Source organism: Neodiprion virginianus, chromosome 5, assembly GCF_021901495.1.
Source record: "Neodiprion virginianus isolate iyNeoVirg1 chromosome 5, iyNeoVirg1.1, whole genome shotgun sequence".
In the NCBI taxonomy this organism is placed as follows: domain Eukaryota; kingdom Metazoa; phylum Arthropoda; class Insecta; order Hymenoptera; family Diprionidae; genus Neodiprion; species Neodiprion virginianus.
The window spans coordinates 8,327,287-8,349,724 of record NC_060881.1 but is presented as its reverse complement, the minus strand read 5'-3'; the positions used below and the strand labels follow the sequence as shown (position 1 = coordinate 8,349,724).

Below are 22,438 nucleotides of genomic sequence, written 5' to 3'. Positions count from 1 at the left end.
TAGCAAAGAAAATCTCTTTGAGAATACAAAAATAGTAAATATCGGAATCATGAATAAAAGCTTTAGATGCTTTTGTTTTAAATTATTTTAAATCGCTTCGAAATTGTTTTTTTGAGAATAGGGTAAATTCGTTAGATCTCACTCTGCAATGGCTCATTTTATTCAAGAGACGATTTTCTACAAATTTATTAAGACAGATTTTGTTTTTAATATTCGTATTGACATTGTTATTCCTTGATCATGATCTGTAATATCGATGCCACGTTGTCGAATTAAATTTTTAGAAAACAGCTTTGATAAATGTTAGAAAATTCTGGGTAAAATGAGTGATCGTAAAGTGTGAATCTACTAAATTTTTAACCATTTTGAAGCAGTGAAAAATGAAGTATTGGTATTTAAGCCTTTATGTATGATCCCAGTATTTTGTTTTTCTGTATTATATTTTTAATGAAATTTTCGTAGCTTACGAATATAACGATTTGATAAATTTCCAATCAGACTCTAAAGCCTACTTATGTTCAATCATTCGCCAAATTCTGAAGAATTGACAATTTGCCTCGATAAAATTGTCACGTTATCATTCGTCGTTACAACGACGTGAAGAAATTTTTTTATACCTATTCCGACACCAATGCCACTTACAATGATAATAACACAGGTCTGCAAAAAAATATTTTATTATATTTCAGCTACATGTGATGTTTTTGATCAATATTAGTTTTCGAGTGTGCTGAATTCAAAAATGACTTCCATTTCCCTGCATCACGTAGAGTATTCTTGCAAAATACAGGGTGTTTGCACAAAAAAAAAGCGTAGCAATAACGAAAAAACCACCATTTCGTTACAATGAACTAAATGATATTTCTTATAATATTGAATAAACAATTCCTTCGTGAAATGTTCTTAAAATTCCGTGTTCATCCTTTTCGTTTATGGAGTCTTTTCATGCTTCCGCTTTCCAATTTCTGTTTGTCTGTTTCCATTTATTCCTAAGTCTCACTCTAATACATATAAAATAGAAGTAAAAAATCACTTTTGCACAAGATTTTCAGAATCAAGAATCGGATTCCGGTTTTCGGGTTGAATGGGAGTTTCACTCTAAATGAAACTACGAAACACGAGATCAAAACCTGCCGCGGTGTAATTTTTTGATTACATTTCCCGGTTTCATAGTAAGTAAAAATCTATAATAAACAGTACAAAAAAAATCTGTGCACTTTTTCGTCGCATACCTGTGCGAATCGTTGATTTCAAATACGAGTACACAGTTTCAGGGAGAGGACAAAATAACCTTTTACGACACCGTACCGTTAATTGGTAAATAAGGTTTATTTACAGGAAATTATAAAATAAAAGCACTATTCAGGTTTCCTAAACTAAACATATCAGTGGTAGTATCCGTGAGCGGGGGCAGCGTAGCTTACGTGGGCGGCGGGGGCGGCGATCTTGACGGGGGCTGGTGCGTATTTGGGGACGACGTGTCCGTGGCCGGCAGGTTCCTTCTCGACGACGGCGTTGAATCCGTTGTGGGGGTCGGCTGTGTAGTGGACGATGCGACGGGTTCCGTCAGCCTCGATCAGGGAGTAACTGCCCTCGACGGAGTCTCCGTTGCGGGTTTCCTGCTGGCTCTTGGCGTCTCCGGTCAAGGTGTCGTGGACGTCGTAGGAGTAGCTGTACTGGGGGTTGGGGTCGTAGTCGGCGTCAACGGCCTTGGCGATGGGGGCGGCGTAGCCGTAGGCGGGGGCGGCGTGGTAGGCCACGGGGGCGGGAGCGATGACTCCGGCGCTAGCGACGGCCACGAGGGCGGCGAAGGCGATGAGCTGAAACAAAGATTAGGTTTTTATTTCAAGAAGTGTGGGAATCATTTAATTTCGTTGATGAGGTCACTTCGTTGGACTCTATATGTCGAGAGTCGGTTACTTCTTAGCTCACGTGACAGAGTGGATAGACCGGTTTTGATCACCTTAGTTCTGGCCATTGTTTGATCCGGTTGTGGCAATATTCGTTATCGCTATGGCGACAAATGGTACCGCGGATGTGATTTTATCTACGTAAATACTCATTTTCAAGTAACAGAGTGTACCGAGTGGCAAAGATGGGTTTTTATTCCAGGCTTGTTCAATGCCGGAGTTTAGTCGCAAATCGAGTAATTGAAGAGTTTGAAAATCGTGTATTGATATACAGGGTGAACTTCTAACCACTAAATGGCCCGTCGCTTGCTAAAATTTAATGCGCATGCGCTTTAATTCGAGAACAGTTGTTTGACAGGGCGACCAACCGTCATGAACGTAACCTCGAAAATGTCGATAGTTGTCGCTGGTAGTTGCGTTCGACATCGACAGCTGTTGAACATGTTTGAGGTTAAGTAAATCGCAGCGAACTGTTGTCTAAACTTATGACGGTTGGTCATCCTGGCAAACAACCGCTCTCGAATTGTAGCGCATGCGCGCTAAATTTCAGCAGAAAACGGATCATTCATTCGTTAGAAATTCAACGTGTACACAGAATTTTATAAGGGTCGCCATGAATGGCGTAAGATATATCCAAGTCGCGCATTGAGAATTTATAAAATTGATTATATAGTTGCTTGTGAGCTACCACGATTTCCTTAAAATTGCAAAGAAAATGTATACTAGGATTATAAATCAAGCCTCGGTCAACGAAATCGATTTTTCATTTCAGATCGCTTCGTAAGTGGCTAAAAAGTTCTAACAGAATTGTTTAATTTTATCACACCATAGCTTCTTTTGTTGAGAGGATTGTTCTTTGCAATCCCACGGTGACACTTTATTTCATCGAATCGGTATCAGTAGGTATTCAATATTTCGAAATTGCCTGATATCGATTAAATAACAGCAATGATAATTTCAGTAACACCAAAAAAAAAATCTGTTTCAGTAAATTTGCAAAAATAAGACAGTTTTTATGAATAAATACAATATTGATGTCTAAACTCTTAATTACAACTACGATATTTAATTTTATCTTCAAATTTCGGGAAACTTGTCGCAGCTTGCAAATCTATAGAATTGATAAACTCTCAACCTTCGACCATCTCGTAATCAAATTAACGAGGAGATACTAAATTTGGCAGCACCAACCTCACGAAATTCAGTACAAACATTTGTTTTTCAGTGTTGAAATTCATTATAAAACACGGTTCAAGTCTGTATAAATAATCGAATCCCCCCGCTAAGTTCAAATTTCTTGAACACACACTTCGTTAAAAGAAGATTTTAATTTTATAAGAAAACATAATTCCACCTCTTCTAAAAAACTAGAGTTTTTCTTTGAACCAAATCAGTTTTCATGAGTAGGATGAACTTTGATTTTACGCCGTAATGCTTAGCCTGGACAACATAAAAATTGTAGGAATTTTTCTTTTTTTTTGAATTGTGTAAATTTCAGAAGTGGAAGAGTTATTCCAAAGTCCTGTCTCACCTTGAAAGCCATTTCTGGAGTTGTGCTTAGATCGTGTTTGTCGGTAAACTGATGCTGTGTGTCATGTTCCCTCTTGCTTATATATCTATCCCAGCATTCGGTGAATTTTTGTTTCTCCTCTCACTTGAAGTCTCTAGGCCCGGTTGGCCGCCGGCGATACCCGGCCGAAATTTTGCACCTATAAGTTGTATGAGCATAATAACGAAACGCAATATCAGATAGAAAGCCTCACACCGTAATCACAGGCGTAAATCTAGAAGAATCGATCCGAAAATAAGAAGAAAACGAACCGCATTTCATTTTATTCTACCCCTGGCAACAAGTTCTAACGAATAGTACCGAATTTTCACGGATGTAAAAAATGAAGCTACAGTGGAAACTTGAACGAAATATTCGAGTCGCACCGAGGAAGTTTTCTCCGGTTAGAAACTAGATTTCGGATCGTTTGATAATAATGATACCTAGATACTTACATGAAATTTTATAGCCTCGTAAACAACTCCTGCAGGTATAATCTCGCATTCGTAAGTGGTTTATTTCAAAATTTCTTCCTCGAACAATGCGAGACGCGCATTTGTACATTTATGCAATCCCTGAGAAGGTCAGCATGAATAATGCAAGCCGGACTTGCTTGACCACTTGCAGCCGGGTGTCGCTTGGCCGACTCTCACGAGGAGTTGCTACTTCAGTTTCTTATCCTTTATCAGTTGCAGGTGAAAAAAGAAAAATAAAAAAAAATAAATAAATAAATAAAAGACAAAGGAAGACGGAGGAAAGGAAGAAAAGAAACTGAAATGATGCAAATATTACAAACACGTTTCATAAATTAGTAAACAAGTTTTAAATTCGTGTTCTTTGATTTTCACCCCAGTTTATCATGAAATTCTTACTAGCTGTAAGCGTGGAAAGCCGGAGTCATTGGTTCGAGACTAATTCGTGTCACGTTGTGGCAAATCCTAGTTACTTTCTTTTTTACAAACGAACGGACAGCAAATAATCCTGATCTTAATATCTCAGTAAGTTCGTATAATACCTACAGACTTTTATATCTAATTGTTTGTTATTTTAAGGCGTATTTACTGATTTTAGCGCGGTAATAACTCGGAAAATTTTTAAAGAGATGAAAACGTAGAGAAGGAAAATCGATTCGTTGTATTTATTATCTTTCTTCTGTACATTCCAAGTGTCTTTTGAATTTATTGTAGCTCGCTTATTTATTTCGGCATGCGGTTACTCGGTGCAAATTGAAAGGCGGAGTGTCGCAGCTGTTGTGAATAATTAATGGTATTACTTTTCGAATTCGACGACAATAATCAGGCTGTCGAGTATAATTTGGGGTGAGGTAATTTCATTTTCGCATTAATTCAGCACACCGAGGCGCGGCGACGTTCGTACGAAAGAATTTCAGCTTGGGATAAGAAAAACTGGGGTACACGCATCGCAAAACTAATTCACACCAAGCGAATCGAAATTGGAAAAAAGAAAAATTGAGTACGGTTTTGAACTGCACGCAAATGCACCGCGTAAAACGGAAACCCTGCACATGCAATCCGAGAAATAATAAGAGGGAGAAAAGCGTCGAGAAACGAGGATGGAATCATCCGTCAGGTGGGAAACGGGCGGGTTCATAAACGAGTCGCTCTTACGTTGCGCAATTTCTGCAGGCTAATGAGTCTCTCTCTGAGTTCTCTCAGCCGTGAGTTACATGAACGCACGAAAAAGTGGATCAGAGGCCACGTGACCTCTTAGGCTGGCCGAAGACCCCGCCAAAATCTGGGGCGTGGTTTTTTGCCCCCCGGGGATCCTACCCGGGTTGCGCAATGTCGAAGCCGATCCGATCCCCCCGATCGAATTGAGAAAACGGTATAAAAGCCTCGCACGCAACGCGATTCCCACCAGCGTTCGATCTTCCTTCGCCATGAGACGTAGACACCCGATTTTTCATGATTTAGGACGACGGAGTCGATTTAAAAATATGCCAAATTTACGAAATGCCGTCGCTGAATGTTTGTTAGGATATTTTTTAAAGACGATAGAGCAGTTCTGTGCACGCAGAAAATGACTCGTTTGAACTTAAATGTATCTTATAACGTGACTTCTAATTTGTATCGTAAGTGTAAGAAAGAATAAGGAAATACATTCGTAATTTTATTATTTAAGCCTTTCGATTTTCAAGCTGAAAATTTAAAGTTGAAAATTTTATACCAATTATTCTAAATGTTTCGCTTATTTATCCAACTAAGCAGAATTTCTGTTATGCTTTTATTTTTCCATGAATATAATTTTTCTGAACACAGTGCGAGTACTTAGCTTACTTGGAACAGATATCGAATTTTATTTTACAACGAAGAAACAAATTTCACTTTTGTAGCAGAATTTTAAATAGAATGGTGTGGAATTTTAAGATTCACCCGTCGCAAATTACTCGATAGATTTAAAATCCGATGTGTTGTTTTCTTTGTATGCAGAGTAACGTGAAAAATGATCAAACGTCAATTAGTTGGTTTCAAATGAACTGCGAATACTTTAATTTCATAGTTTTCATAATTCCATTTTAATTCCTTTTCTCTCCGTTTCTGAGCAATTATTTTTTAACGCTAAAATTTTACGTTTATCGAAGAAACGAAAGCTTAGCAACGGACAAAAAGAATATTAACGTGATTAATATTTCTCGTAATAGGAAATCATTGACTCCCAGTATCTGCTGACAGCTGCGTGAATAGGCGTGATATCGCAATACCAGGTATTATAATACCGACTCGGTTTTTTCACCATCACAAATGCAATATTTATACTACGACATCGGTTCTTATACTTACGAAGCCGAACCAAAGCCGGCAGCTTTTATTTCTCAATGAGTATTGGGTTTCGCTTAGATTTCGTAGATATATCAGAGCTATGTAAGACACGTGTATATACGTATAAGGTACACACGTAAGAACTTAAGAAGATTACTTTTCTATTGCGTGACTTAATCTAACGAATCTCGGATATTCATTACGTCTCTCCATATTTCGTAATCATTGTAATCGTTGACCCTAAATACGGGTGCCAAGGAATTTGAGAAATTCCCCCACTTTCGGTGTTTGAAAAAAAAAAAGTTAAAACGAAAAGTTTAAATTTAATACCGAAATATAAGTTGGAATCAGGATTTTAATGCTTTTCGGTTATTTCATCAACCGTTTAAAAATAAGACGACTCGTGTTACAGGTATCATTATCTAACGGCTGGTGGAGTCGATTCTAATCAGCAATTCAAGTCGCGTGCGGTATTTTATTATTTCCTCACAAAGTGCATTACAACGCCTCAAAATTGGCCATAAATTAATTTTACAACTGATTAATCTGACGCTAATTACAGCAATCCTCGTGTTTTCGAGATTTAGAATAAATGTTTCGACGCACAGAGCGACATTTTTTATTACTAGGCCATTTTACGTGCTCGGTTTTATTAAGCAGTAGCACGTGCTGCTGCCCACGTCTCCGTATTATGCAGGCGTAAAAACAACCGTGCAGTCCATCCAAACTGGTTCTTGGAGTTAGAAATTTAAGCCCGTTATCTTCAAGCTGCCTTTCTATCCTCGAACCTGTCTGCATCGCTCTGAATTTATTTCCGGCATTGTACTTCAATGTCGAGAGTAAGCGTAAGCCTTTCTTCTGGTCTTAAATAAGACAGACACAATATTCTGACTTGTAGTGAAAAAAAAACGTATCATTGAAAAACCCAGAAAATTGTAAGACTCAACAAATGAATCTTCCGATAAGTTCAAGGTTTGATTAAGCCTTGATTTTTTTCCGTTTCTCAGTACTGATTCAAAATTTCACTAGACACCTTAAAACAGAACAAGAAATTATGAAGTTCGATGTAAGAGCTTTCGATCTTTCGCCAAAAAAGTATTGCAGTTAAACATTGTAAATAAAACTACGGTCAGACATGAAATATGAAATTTGGCTGAATTTAGCTTTTCGAATAGAAACCTAAACGGAAGAGGAGTTGAAAACCTACATTTTTTATACATGAAATATGATAAATAACGGTGGGGTTTGAAAATGTTACGAAGATTATTATGGGACAGGATTTATTTCGTGGCACATTTTAACCTTTATAATGTATTTATTACGATATAACATGACGTAGAACTTCAAACAATTAGCGTATCGTTTATTTTAGCTTTACTGATGGCGTCGGTTACAACAATGTAGCGGTTTAGAACCATCGAAAAGAAGACCATGGAATGATAAATATCTAGAGGGTCAACTCACTCTGTGTTTTAAGTCTATCTTTATAATTAGCCCAGAAGAAGAGCATAAAATAACAAATGTCTAGAGGGTCACCTCAGTCTGCCTTAAGTCTATCTTTATAGTTAGCCTAGAAGAAGACCACAGAGTAACGAACGTCTAGAGGGTAAACTCAGTCTGTGTTAAATCTATTATATCTTTATAGTTAGCCTAGAAGACGGCTATAGAATAAGAAATGTCTAGAGGGTTAATTCACTCTGTGCCTTAACTCTATCTTTATAGTTAGCCTAGAAGAAAGCCATAGAATAACAAATGTCTAGAGGGTCGACTCAGTCTGTGTATTAAGTCTACCTTTATAATTAGCCTCTCTTTCTCGTTGGGTTATTATATTCCCAACAGAAAATGTGCAGAAAAAAAAAAAAAAAAAAACAAATCGGCTTACCTCAGAGATGAATTACTTACAGCCAACATGAGCGATCGTTCCCGAAGACATTTAAGCGGGTGTAAGAAAACCACGCAGGTATACCTTAATTGTATGTATACAGCGATTACGAAAGAGTCTCTTTGAATACTTTCTACAGGTAGAATTATACGCGCAGATTTATACCGTTAGGTGTGCAGACCTGTTGACCGAACGAATTGTATGGTCCTTTGCTGTTGTTCTTATTTTTAAAACAAGCGTACACGCGTATGCGATCTTGTATACAAGACTTTAAATCTATCATGGTGTCCTTGATACCAATCGCGAAGTAAAGAGGCCACACACAGTTTGCCGTGTCGATACGACATGCAAATATCGCACTTCGATATTACGCATTCTGCGCCACCTTTTTTTCTACTGCAGATCGTTTATTTCTTATCTGATGCGAAACCGATTTCTCGTACAGAAAGCAGGATACACTTGAAGAAAATTCTTTACACACGATACATTTGAATTAACAAATTTTTTTGTTTCAAATCAACTTTCGAATGGCTTGCACTTTTTGGACATACTAGAATATTTCTCTTGGAGTGCTTGACGAGTATTTCTTAATTTCGTTGTATCATGCTTTGTTAAATGAAAATAAAAATTCATTTCATTCGAAGAATTCAAATTATATCGGTAATCCTTAATGCAAATATTTAACCCATTAGACAAAATAGGTTTTCAATTGAATCGGATCAAATGAATTCGACAACTAGATTAAAGTATCATATTACAAGCTAACTAACTTCATTTTGAACGGAATCGAGTGAAACATAATCGAGGAAATCAAGAAAGTTGAAGTCTTTGTTTGAAATACGAATCTGCTTTAACTGTGATAAGAAGGAAAGACTAAAATATATATATTCTTCTCGTCTCGTGTTTCCATCGGATAGTCGTACATGTATTTAGATATCATTCATCAAGACCACGAGGAACGCCCAAGTGAGTCACGACAACCGATGCCAGACGTCACATAAGGTCGATTGTTACAACCCACGTCAGAAGCAAAATCTCCTGTATCAATCAGTGCTCTATTTTGCAATAAATCGATCGCGTTGTATTTAAATGTCCCGGAGTTTGAGAGATCCGGACAAGTTATTCGATTGCGAAAAGCTCTCTGACCGGTTAAACTTGCGTAATCACATTTAGAAATTTGGGGTGCCAATGAATTTTTTTTTCTGTATTTTTCAACTTCCTAAATTCTGCATATCTACTTGATTTTTGAAAGTTTTGACGCAATCATTAATTCAGTTCAAAGTCTCCGACATTTACTCCCCGAAATTCGTGACAACGTGTATAGAAATTTAATGCAAGGATCAAAGAAAAAGGAGAGAATATTTTTGGTTTGTGGAAATTCTCCAAAATTGCGGAAAGTTGTTCAAATCATATTGCCATTTATTCGAAAAGTTTTTCACAAGCCCGTGACAATTCTACACGATATTTTGTAAGCGTTCTGTAACTCAATTGTGGACTCAAAGTAACACTGAAAAATTTATAAAGTTTAGATCAGATCGTGCAAAATTTTATCGTAAGTTTTTAAAGTTCGAGCCAATTCGTGAGATTGGTTGATTGATTCTTTTATTTTGAGCTGAATTCAAATCCCAACATTACAATTTCAATCGACCTCAAAACACTAAAACTCGGTTCTGCAGTGATAAGATTAGAATAAATGTCGGACGTTTCTGTGACATAACGCAGATCAAAGCACGATAGAAAGAAAGTCGTTGAATCCTGGGGGATAATTGAAATGGCATAACATTTAATCCTATTGTAATTTGACGTGGTTAACGAATCAATCTTTAGGAATGATCCGGCATTTCCGGTTCAGCGAGAACGCCTGATGAAATTCATAATATATTTTACCATATTGATATGAACTCAATTCTTGAGTATTCAAAATTGTTTCTGGCTCACGTGGGTTAAAATTACAGCGCGAAAGAAAAAATGACGTCGAATACAAGAAGAAGAAGAAATAAATAAAAAGTAACAGTGACGCGTAAATGCCACTTATTCTGGCTCGCCAATGTGGCCCAGTTTGCAAGGTGAAAGTCTTTTGGGTGAGTCCGGAACGCGTGAGACACGCGTGTTACTCCAGGCCACGTGCTTTGCTCGTTAAAATGTTCCCGAAATAATTTTTACGACTATATGAATACGGGCATTATTATAGGTGGTTACCGATTGAAAAACAATTCCATCGAAAAAGCCCAGCTTTGTCCGAATAATATTATACAAGTGTGGCGATGTCGGGATTTTCGCCAAAATTATAACGTGTCGAAAATACGATCCATATTTTTTTTTTTTTTTAGAACGAAACCACAGTTTTTAATACTATAATATTTTAGAATATAACTTTTCGAAATTAATGTTTGTCTTTAGAATATCATTATTTTATCTATTTGGTCGTATTTTCGCTTCAAATACTGAAAAAACGGTGTTGGAACACGGACTCTTATTTTTAATAGAGAAATCTTAGTCGTTCAATAAAGCTAGACCTTAGAAATTCATTGTGTGAAATCTGGCACATAGATCTCTATCAAGTGTTTATACATCATAATCTCTCTTATTATATAATTTGTCAAAAGAGTAATGTATGGTATGTTTTTTTATCAATAACAAAAATATCCCTATGCATTGACAGCTTTTATGTGGAATGAGCGATTTATTCTTTTATCTTTTCAATCTTTCCCGGCGTCACAGAATTTACAAATTTCGTACATAAATTTACGCACCACGATTTACAGAGTGATTGTAGCATTGCAAGATATATATAATATGTTGTATATTGAAATTGTTTATGCATGGCTGTAAAATAATAACTGTGATAGTAATCTAAAACAAATGATATTTACCAGCAAAAAAAATATTCAGAATTGTAGCGTTTTTGCTTTATGTTTGGAATTGAACGATATTCTAGAAATTTACTGAATTTCTAGGATGCAGAGCAAAACTAAGAAAAAAAAATGAAAGATACAACCAAAACTCGTAAGAAGAGAGGAATAATTATTGGTTTTCCTGCCGCAGCCGCGAGACTTCTGGTTGATCCATTCACCGCGAACGGCATCACTTGCCAGGACTGATCGATCCCGATTTCTAGATCGTTACCGACTGCCGGTAAATTCAAGCGCTGCTATGCGGAGGCTAAGCTGCACTTTCAGTTTCGGATGAGCTGGATCTTGCGTGCCGGTAAAAGGGAAATTGACCTTGCATACGAAAAATTGTGTAATTTCCAGAAGCCGAAGATTTCTTCATCGGGTAAATTCCACTTCGGAAGCTGCAAATATGATCACAGGGAAAGAAACGATGGTGAATTACCGGAAAATTTTGCAATAAAAAATGTACACCTCTAAAAAAAAAACAGAGCTAATGAAGTTTAAATCAAATTATATTTATTGATCACCTTGATGAGGATTGCAGACAAGAAAAATTATTATTTGTTTGAATCTGTTTCTGGCCTAAACTTTTAGATTCATCAAGCTTTTCAAATTCATTCAATATACTTATAATAATCGTCACGGCGAAACAGAATTCAACTGAATTTCTTGGTCAAGTAAAAATAATCAAACACACTCCTGTCTAAAAAGCTCGACAAAAAGTAAAGCTTCAAAGTAGATGGAATAATTTCAGTAAATATCACTGATCGTGAGCGGGTCAGTGGAACAATATTTGGCGTATGAAAAACTGAATGTCGCTGGAAAACTTTCGATTTATGCGGTTATTTTCTCCCCCGTAGATTGTCGAGCAAAAGGCGTTGAACAATAGCCGCAATCGTTTCACGACGACGACAACGAAGTGTAATAGTCATCGAATCGTAATCAAGATCCGTTCCTTTCTCCAATTTCCGATTGAAATTCGAGGCAGGCAGAATCAGACAGCGGCTAGCCGCACCCATCCAGGAAGCCAATAACAATGAAACGAGTCAAAATACGCGTAAGAATAGAATTTTGAATAGTAGGAAAAACAAGAAAATGCGTTAATGTAGAAAATTTGAACAATTGGCGCAAATAAGGATGTCGCGATAAAAATTGTTTGTACCTTTCCATTTTTTCAGTTATTTGTGTACAGAGTTATTTGTACGAAAATCACGACGTTCTTCCGAAAATCTGACTCGTATCTCGGTCACAGTGATCAATAATATCTTCCAGCTTTTTAGTGGCCTGACTCACGCACTTGTGGGGTTGAAATTTCGAATTTCAAAAGTTCGGAAAGCGCCAAATTCCCAATTTTTGGTGGCGAAACTTGAAGTTAAGAAGTCAAACTTTGGCGAAACATCAAAGTTTCAAGTGGTCCGAAACCCGAGGCTCAAAGTTCCGAAAATATATGACACCGACAAGTTGAAGTTCCGAAAGTGTGGCAATGAGAAAGTTTATAAATCCGAAAAATCAAAATTCTGAATGATCAAAGATTTTCAGTTTCGTGAATTTCTGGCTAGGTAAAATTTTACCACTACGAGCTTCTTTGTTTTGGATTTTCCATATTTTTACGTTCAGAATCCTGATTTTCGGTTTTTCTCATTTTTAGAATTTTTCTCTATCGAAACTTTACTTTTAACTTGAATATTCAGAACTTTGAGCGGTCGGGTTTCCGACAATTCGAAACTTTGTTGTTTCTTCAAAGTTTCGTTTCTTTACTTCAAGTTTCGCCAGAAAATAATTCGGAATCGGGCACTTTCGGAACTTTTCAAATTCGGAACTTGAACCCCGCCCCTGCATATTTACACTGCATTATCTTACTCGCAAGAAGCTAAAGCCGAGCTCACGCCCACCTAGAAACCGAGTGTCTCCTTTTTCATCAGCTCTCGGCGTTCCTATCTACGCTTTTTGCTATCCCATTGTTTTTTGGCCAACGACGACGACCTCGCCACTCGCTCACCCGATGACAGCGAAAGTATCTCCGCCTCCGGCCCGGAGACGACTAACACTAACACTTATTCACACATCACAAGTACCTCTTGGCCGCGTCACAATTACAATTTTCAATTATTTACATTCCAATTTAAGATCAAATGAGTTATATTTCTTTTATTTTTGCAACAATGCAATTTTTATTTTATTCCGACTCTGTTAGAAAATGCATTACAAGTCTTAAAAAACGAAGGCTTATTTTTGTGTCAGTGCAGTGAGATTTCCTAAAAACTTCTTTAGTTACAGATATATTTTAGCAAAATACATGCTTTTCGGATACTTACACATTTACGTTTATGCAATTGTATTGTGATGTTTTTTAACCAAAATCTCCTTTATTAAAGAGCGAAGGCATTTTTTCTCAAGTACCTATTTAGAACATAAGACTTACGACGACTGATTAATTCTAACGAAAATGTAGAACTGGTTCCCTTTGTCATTTCTAACACAGTAAGCTCATCAGCTGCTGCAGATTTATAAACTAGTACGAGTTTTGATAAGCCCGAAATCTCGCAACCATCACTGATTCCTAACAGCCACTACAGACATTTTTTTGTAGTGGTTCTAAGACATTTCTGTGGTGGATAACAATCGCTGTATATTGATATTTAAAATCGATATATTTAATTATTCATTACAGTAAACAAACAAAAAATTGTAGCATTGAAATAAGTTTGAGTATAAAAAGCGCGATGAAAAGTGAAACCTCAAAGAACATGGAATAATTTCAGCAAGTATCGCCCAGCGGAACACTGGAACAATATTCTCCGTAAAAAAACCTAAAAAACATTTGAAAACTTTCGATTAATGCGGTTATTTTTCCATCCATAGATCGTGGAGCAAAAAGTTAGTTATGTTAAAAAAACAGGCGTGATATTTTCACGACGACGACGAAGTGTAATAGTCATCGAATCGTAATCGAGATCCATTCCTTTCTCCAATTTCCGATTGAAATTCAAGGCACGCAAAATCGGTTGTCGGCTAGCCGCACCCATCAAGGAAGCCAATAATAATGATAAAACGGGTCGAAATATGTGTGAACATAGAATTTCGGATAGAATGTTTTTTTGGCAATACGCCACCAGAATATTCACCATTAATAAAGACTAAGATGTGATGACCAGAAACATGTTTACACCGGGACAATCTCTTGAAACTTGAAAATCAACCGCGCATGCGCGAGTTTTATCGTCTGTTCGTGCAGGCTGGCCATCCCGAGTCTCAGTTGTCAAACTGTTTCTGACGGCGACGTAGCTGATACGAATTTTCGAGGTTAGAATATCAAATAATTGAGATGGTGACTCGGAAAGGTTTGGGAAGCATTTGTTATCGGGTCGGAAAGTTGATTCTTCAAAGAACGGTCGGAATTTAATGCTTATGCTCTTTGAAAATTCGAACGTAGACATTTTGCGTACGTTGGCCCGCCTGCATCGCAAACAAAAATATCGCTGCGGGAAGATTTCGCCGACCAATGAGATTGAATTATTTGGCGCATGCGCGGTTGGTTTTCAAGCTTCAAGAGATTCTCCCGGTATAACGCGAGCATGTCTTACGCGTTTTTCCATGCGTGTTTTCCGTTCACAAGGTACCCGTGTCTATGACGGTAGAGTAAATCTAAAAATGCGCATGCGCGGAGTAGAGAAAAGCCCACTGTTAAATGCTAGGAATTGAAAGTGGGCTTTTCTGTACTGCGCGCATGCGCTGTCGCTACAAAATCTGTCATTACGCGACCCTAACCTCAATTCGGTGCTTGGCGAAAAAACGCGCAACATACTCTCGACATATAAAGAATCGCTATGCAAGAAGTAGGCAACGATCTTTTTGCCTCGTGTATTTGCAATATTCGTCTTCGGCTCACCTACGATTCGTATTTCAAACTTACGCTCGGCCCGAAAATACCGAGTTTGCCTCCTTGTTACACAATATACTATTTCTCCTCCTCTCGCTGTATGATTTGCGAAAAATTTCTGGCGCAAAAATGAGTGTACAAAATACGATCCTCTGACTTACACTTGCGCAAATTTACACACTCGCATTTCATCCGCAAGAAGCGGCACGAGACGTTTTGCCGAGCTGCTCCAACGGTGAGGAGGTTTTGCAAGAAGTTAGATCCGAGCTCACGCCTACCTAGAAATCTATTGTCTCTCTTTTCACCGCCTCTCGGCGTTCCTATCTACGCTTTTTGCCATCCCATTGTTTTTTGGATAACGACGACGACCTCGCCACTCGCTCAACTGAAGACAGCGAAAGTCTTTCCTCCTCCAGTCTGGAGACGACGCGATCACGCCTGTTGTACACAATTACTCAACGACCCAACTTCCGGAATCGAATAAGAACCATCTAATTACCGCGGTAGTATCGGGCATCGCCTAATCACAATTTTTAATCATTACAATTTAATTACGAAGTGAATCGGTTCTTTTTTGTAACTACACGATAGAAATCCAATTTGTATTCTATTTCACTCCAACTAAAAAATACCAGTGCAATTTGTATTTCCTTTATTTTTGTAATCCATTTCTCTTCTCCCAATCACAAATTGCAATTATATTTTATAACCCCTTCGTTAATATAAAACAATTTCTATTTTTAAACATTTTAGTGTTTGAGCATAGTCGTTTGAATTACAAATTATAATGTATTTGAATAGTTACAATATTGCCCAGAATTAGAAGAATTCAGAATTCTTATGCTGGCGAAAAAGTAACAAGATTTTCGGTATCCTGCCACTCATATTTACAAATTTATTAATTTTAAATTTACTAATTTTATTAAATTTATGCAGTTGTCGCAAAATTCGAAGTCAGTGCATCGTTTCATTTCAATTATTCTCTATTTACGAAAATCAACTGACGTTGATGAAAAAATACAAAATCTCATCATTAGCCCAAGAAAATGACTTATTACTGGAGTTTCTCCTAATTGGCATCAAAGCGTACAGCTAATTACATCTTCCGGGCAAAACTGCGCTGCCTTTGTCGCCCAAATCGCGAAAAGAATACAAATCTTTGTTTTTCTGCGTTGTGGATAAATAAAAGAAATCCAGAAGCAAAAAAATGCCGTGTTTTTTGCCGGTTTGGTGTATTTTTATTATAGCTCACGAAGTGAACGTGCAAACCAGAAGAGTCTAATGCTTTCACTGCACAAAACACCTACCAATAAAGCTTTAAAAAATTGTTCGTGAACTCGTATTCACGGTCTCACAGTTTTGGTATCAAAGATTCAAACTTAGTAAACGTTGATATAATTCACGAGTACTGTAATCTTGCAATCAGAGGGAATAACGCTTGAATAAACGTGTTCTAGAAATATCAGAATATCGTTAAGAGATGTAAATTAAATAATCGGTGTTTCAAAAAGAAGTAGACAAACTTAAAATCGAACGGAAATCGTTACAATCGATGTAAGATGCTCGAAGAATCGACGCGTGGATCCAAAAAGCACGATAGTTGAAATTCATTCGCAGTGTCAAATACCGCAAGTTAATTAAAGCTGTCGGTGTGAAACGAGGCAAAGAAAGAAGTTGATGCGGAGAAAAAAAAAATGCTCGCGTTTGAAACATCGCCCGAGGAGCGATTACAATATTCTTCCACGACAATTTCAATTTACAACACGGATGGAAGAAGGCTGATAGATGTAAATCGGTGATTGAACCCTCTCCAATGTTCTCTTTGGTCGCGAGCCTTAAGGTGTTTCAAAGATTTGCTTTCACCGAGGCACGAATGCTGAAGGGAGAAAGTGATCTGGTCGAATAAATATGCGTGTGCACCTAGTATCGTAAGTTTAAAATGGACCATATCTCGCGAAGCGTTGAAGAAGTCGTTTCTCGTTTCGCATTCGCAGCTGCCGAGGCATTTGGCACAAACGCACGTTTCGCGGTTCAAGGATCCTTCGAGCTATTGCCAAGGTCGAAGATTCCCGCAAACCCGTAACTTAAATATTTATTCCCACATTCTACACGCGGGTGTAAATTTCTTTTAACGCGCGTTCGACGTTCATTCATGATCATTGAGCTCCGAGCTCAGGCGCGGTTTCACCTGTCCGAGTTCTCCTTCGTCGTGGAAAAAAGAAGCAAAGAGTTTAAAACAAAGGCACAGGCTCTTACGTAAGCCTCGATACGTAAATACTGCGGTACGTTTCGATTTAAATTTCCATTTCTCGCTTATCTGCATCTCTGAGGAAATTATTCAGCTTGTTTCAAAGCGGAATACCGATCCGCTTCCTTTTTCTTTCTTTTTTCTTTCCTTCTTTACTTTCCTTTTAATCCTGTCGCAATATCGCCGAAACTGTATACAACAAAGGTATTTTCGCTGACGACGAATATAATATTTTATTACGGATAGTTAACTAAACGTTTGTTACCGCAAATAGAGAAAAAAAAAAAACAGAAATAATTTCGTTGACTCTGGAAGAATTTGATTTTACTGAAGTAAAATATCGTCAGGTTTGTTGCCCGTTGAAACGACTTCGTTGATCCAAACGATCCTTTCCCTCCGTGCATAATTCGCAATTTGCTACGTGGATAATTATCTGGCTCCGTATCAAAACTGAAAGTTTCTGAATCATTGGAATCACGACAAGTCAAGGTCGCTTCGTTTGCGATTATCTCGATCCGGATTCCGGATGAAAGGCTGAAACACCGAACTTTCCGCTAAATCATTGCCGAGATCGTAAACACGACTCACTCCATGCGAATTTGACTGACGTTCAATTCCAGAATCTCAAATTGGATACCCATTTTACGTTTCATTATGAAGTTGATAAAAAGAAAAGTCGATTGTGTCAAAAAAATAGACAAAAGTCGCTCTTTGATGAAATTGGTCCAGAAATTGTCTGAGCGATGAATAGGAGTTTTGAGAATTTTTCGAGAATTTTCAGACCATTGAAACAATGCTTTAGTTGACCGAAAAAATTAAAAGTGCTGAAAATAAATGAATACAAAAATCGGCCGATCATGGGCTCGGTCTTGAAACGTTTGGGATAGAAAATACAGTTTCTAAGAATTATTGTAGAATTTTAAAAAAGATCCTCTTCAAAATCACTTTATAAATTTCTAAATAACTAGGCAGTTGTTGAATAAAAAATCTTTAAAAATTCGGTGAACTGTTTCATAATTGGGACAAATGCAGAAAAAATTTTAAAGAAAATCAGAAATGTCGTGATTCAGACGTTGTTCCGGTTCACGTGGAATTTCCTCTACAGATCTGCGTCTAACAAATCACACAATAAATTTGCACGCGTAATAAATGTATTTTAGAGCCGGTATACTTCGAACGTTTATGCGGATGTATGACAAACACCCGAGTTGAAACAGCTGGACGATTTATTACAACTCTTGCGCAATTCAGCCTTCGCCTTTGAGGCGATTGGCCGACTGTTCGAGCTGAAAACTTTGACAAGAATCGGAATGGGACCAGCAGCGGCTGTAAATTAACTCTCCGTTTCATTTCTTCCCCACTTCCGAGTCCCCGAAATTGGAACACGTGTGTAGAATTTTTCCCTGGAACTTATTCGTACCGATAAATAAACGAAAATCATTGGGAAAAAATTGACGTGAAGTGTATTCGACCAATTTTCCCATTTCCAGCTTTTGCGAAGAACTTTTCAAAAATGATAACGGAATAGAGAGAAAAGACACGCTGCTTCGCAATTATTTCACTCTTTGAGATTATCAGGAGAATTCGGTACAACTTTTTTTTTCACGAGTGAGGAATGTTGCAAATTTTTTACAGGTAGACGAAAATTCTCGTCAAGTGTTCAGATTTAGAAAACAACTCAGCGCGGGGTCAGATTTTTGCCCGAGAAACGAATCAGAAGAGAAACTTTGTGTCGTCAAAGTTTCAGTGTTACAATATCGACGAGATGAATTTGCAGCGGATTTCGAAATTTATTAATAAAAACGGTTTCTGTCGTGAGAGTTCGACCAGATTTTCTGTCTCGCTGATAATTGCCTTTAATGTCTCTCGAAACTGCAAGAGGTCAAAGTCGAAATTAATTCACCTTAACACGTCGTATCGCAGATGAGATACAAAGGAGGATATATGTTAAGATGCAGAAATTATGCAAAACATTTAAATCCAGAAGATTATTCAGAAATTCCATCGGCTTGAGTGTATAAAATGAAAGAAATCGCACAGGAAGAACAAGATATTAACCCCGTTAATTCTGTCGTAATTTATGTAACGGTCTTAACCGCGCTTAATAGTGATCGAAGGATAACCGTTAATTAGCAATCGTGGGTAGTATTCGCAATTTTTTTTCTTTTCACGATACCATCTTTCCTCTCAATAACTTCGTAACGCAGCTTTGTTCGTCTGAAAATCAGTGGGTGTTTGATTTTTCCGCCTTTGTTTAGTTACAGGAAATTTAAGCAACGATATTACATTGTAATTAGTAATTATTGTACACTGCGGTAGAATCCATTCTTCGTAAATCGCAATGCTTCAATAAGCATCGTTTAAAGTTTCTCTATAAAATAAAAAAACACACGTTATTTTCAAGTGAATTAATAACTTGATAGTAAGATAAATTGATACTATTGTAAACGTGGAAGAAATTGGAGAATAAATGATAAATAAAAAATGGAATGTATGTTACAAACACGTTACAACTTTCAATAGTCATTCCTCAAGTCTTCTGTTACCAGTAATTTTAACCCAAGTGTCACAACTATTGCCTGTATAAATTATTCCTGCAATTGATTTTACATAAGGTGAATCAGGCACGTGAAGACGCGTTTTTGCCCGCAGCAGGTGAAAATAGTTGTAATGTCAAACAAGCTGCCGACTAATGCCACGGTATGTAATAATTTATTGAAACGTAGGAACGAGATCGTGCTTTCTTTTTCGCGAAACGACGCGTAAACGAAGAAAGGTGCGCGTGTAACGATGATGATAATTATTTCACGACAGCACACGCGGTGAAAAACGACTGCATCGGACCTGCTGAACACCACGCCTCGTTCTTAAAAAAAAAAAAAAATAAAAAATATGTGCGCACGTATCTCGCCCACGATGTCATCGTTGCGTCTTCACTCTCGTTGCGTTACGTGCGTTGTTTTCCACTGTTCTACCTGTGCCAAGTTTCTCGCTAGTCATTAATTATTATACATTTATACAGACCCCCTCGCCTTCAACCGAATTATACACCGCGTTGTAACACCGGCTGGCATGATGTCAGGATGCTAATACCACTCGAGTTCTTTCTCTCGGTTCAGAATGGAGCTTTTTAACTCTTTTTGAGTCACGCTTTATTTTGCTGAGTCAAACTTTTACGACAAGATAGTGTTTTGTGGTTTTTAGGATCGCGGATGTTAAGAATCTGAAATCAAATTTCAATAGTTCAAAATGGCGGATCCGATATGGTGAACGAAAATTTCAAATTTCATCGAATCAAAAAACTTTCCACGGGTTTTCAAAATCTGATTTCGAATCCGTAATCGGCGAACCAAAAAACTCTTGGACGCAGTTTGTCTCCGGATTCGATAAGCTTTGAAATTTTCATCCGCCATATTGGATCCGTCATTTTGAATTTTTAATATCCGATTTTAGATTCGTAATCAGTGACCCCAAAAACTTACAATTTATGCAAGGCATGTACATGTGTAGAAGGGTAACTTTCTCGGAAATGAATCATTCCTTCCATTTTGACGATTTTTTTCAATTAATTTGTTTCTAACAATAATTACTCACATTATATCGCAATAATGACTCTCGAGTATTGAAAACCTTTTAGTTACTAACAGAAATAGCAAAAAACCGGAAAGAAATAGGTTGAAAAGTTCTCTGAGCATACGAAAAATGGATGTAAAATATTTCTCAAAGGGTTAAACGTGAATATAATAATTTTCTGAAAAAGAAATTTCTCGTGTCCCGTGTGGTATTAAAAATTCGATTGCAGGGTGAAAACAACGTATGATAATCTTCTCGTAGTTTGCAAGATTCGTTTTCTGTAGCATTACACGTGTGTAAAGTTTCAAGGATTTTTCAATCAAACTTATTTAACCCCATTTCCATTCCGTAATTTACATATTTTACATCTACCCAGCATATATACCATATTTTGTTATGCTCTATCCGGCGTGAAATTTTCATTAGGAAGAAAGCAGATTGCCGAGCTGATTATAACGAGTGGCTGATAAATTTCTACCTTTATTTACAGTGCGTGCGTAAACGGATCGATCCATCAGTTGTCTCGCAATTAGCAGATGCTTTGTAAGAAACCGTTCTGCTTTGAATATAATTCGCTCTAGGTGTAACATAAAAGTTTCTGAAAATCGAAATCATATTTCGATTGTAATTTATTTGTTGTGAAAAACTTTCGTCGAGTTTCTCATTTCGTCAAAAATGAAGATTGCTCATTCGCGTAGATTTACACATCTTACTTTTTTTTTCTAATTCATGCACAGACCAATTATCCACAGTAAAAATTAGTCCGAAATTACACTGGTGAAATTTTTATGGCATAAAAATCGTCAGGAATAACAATTAAAATTTAGGAACGCATGTTTACTTTCTCTGATTACTTCGCGTTGTAAATTTTCTAATTGACCGGTAATTCTGGATAATAATTTAACTTATTCACTCACCTACCAACTCTTCGTTCTCTCTACTTTAAACTCTCTATATTTTTCAAAATTAATTGTAAGAAGTCCTTTGAGATTGAAGCGGTAATCCTTGCTTTCAAAAATTAAAATCACGTTCAAAGTACAAGAATCGTTTCAACCCATGAAAAAATTCCATGGATATCCGCAAGCTCTTGAAACAATCATTGAAATTTATCCATTCGGATACAATTGGATGAAAAAAATCTTTTTGCAATTTCGGCATAATTTCCCGGACTAAAACTGCTTGCATAACAACGAATTATAAATAATCTCGAATGTCCGGATGCTCGGACAAAGGGCTGAACAAATTTCTGACGTCACTTAACTTTGCGATCCGGGTTCGCTTACATTTTCTCTGCCGAGTCCGTAACGCAGCGTGAATTGCAGGCGAATAATTGCGTAACAAGGTGACTGCAATTGTCGAAAAAGACGTCGTCACGCTCGAAAAGACTGAGATTGTTTTGGGCTAGGATTTGCCGGTGGAAAAAAGGCTGTAAATCAGGAATGAAAAAAACGAAGAAAGGCTTTCCTCGATCGTCGGTCGGTCGCGACGCCTTCCGAAGTAAGGTGATATAACTTTATTCGGCAGCAGGGCGTGACAGCAGCGCCTGATGCTTATTGTGTACAATTAATTGCTTGTCTTATTCCTCGCGAATATTGGTCAGGATGCATAATGCGGAGAATTTGGTGCTTTGTGTGGCCGCAGAAGGCGACGATCGAGTGAAAACCACTTCAGCCGTGTTACACGTCGTCACGTAAGAAGTTAAGGAGTCAAGCCACGGGTTCT

The 22,438-nt window shown here is 37.4% G+C and overlaps 2 protein-coding genes across 2 annotated transcripts in view; one reads left to right on the top strand and one right to left on the bottom strand.

Annotated features, from left to right (window-relative positions):
* Nucleotides 1-22,438, top strand: part of LOC124305969 (uncharacterized) — a 34,342-nt gene that overhangs the window by 1,605 nt on the left and 10,299 nt on the right. The window lies entirely within an intron of this gene.
* LOC124305987 (larval cuticle protein A2B-like) lies at nt 1,311-3,530 on the bottom strand. Its single transcript, XM_046766073.1, has 2 exons — nt 3,442-3,530; nt 1,311-1,820 (listed from the first exon to the last, which is right to left on the bottom strand). Exons 1-2 carry the CDS (start codon nt 3,451-3,453, stop codon nt 1,386-1,388), a joined length of 447 nt encoding a protein of 148 aa, XP_046622029.1. The 5' UTR covers nt 3,454-3,530; the 3' UTR covers nt 1,311-1,385.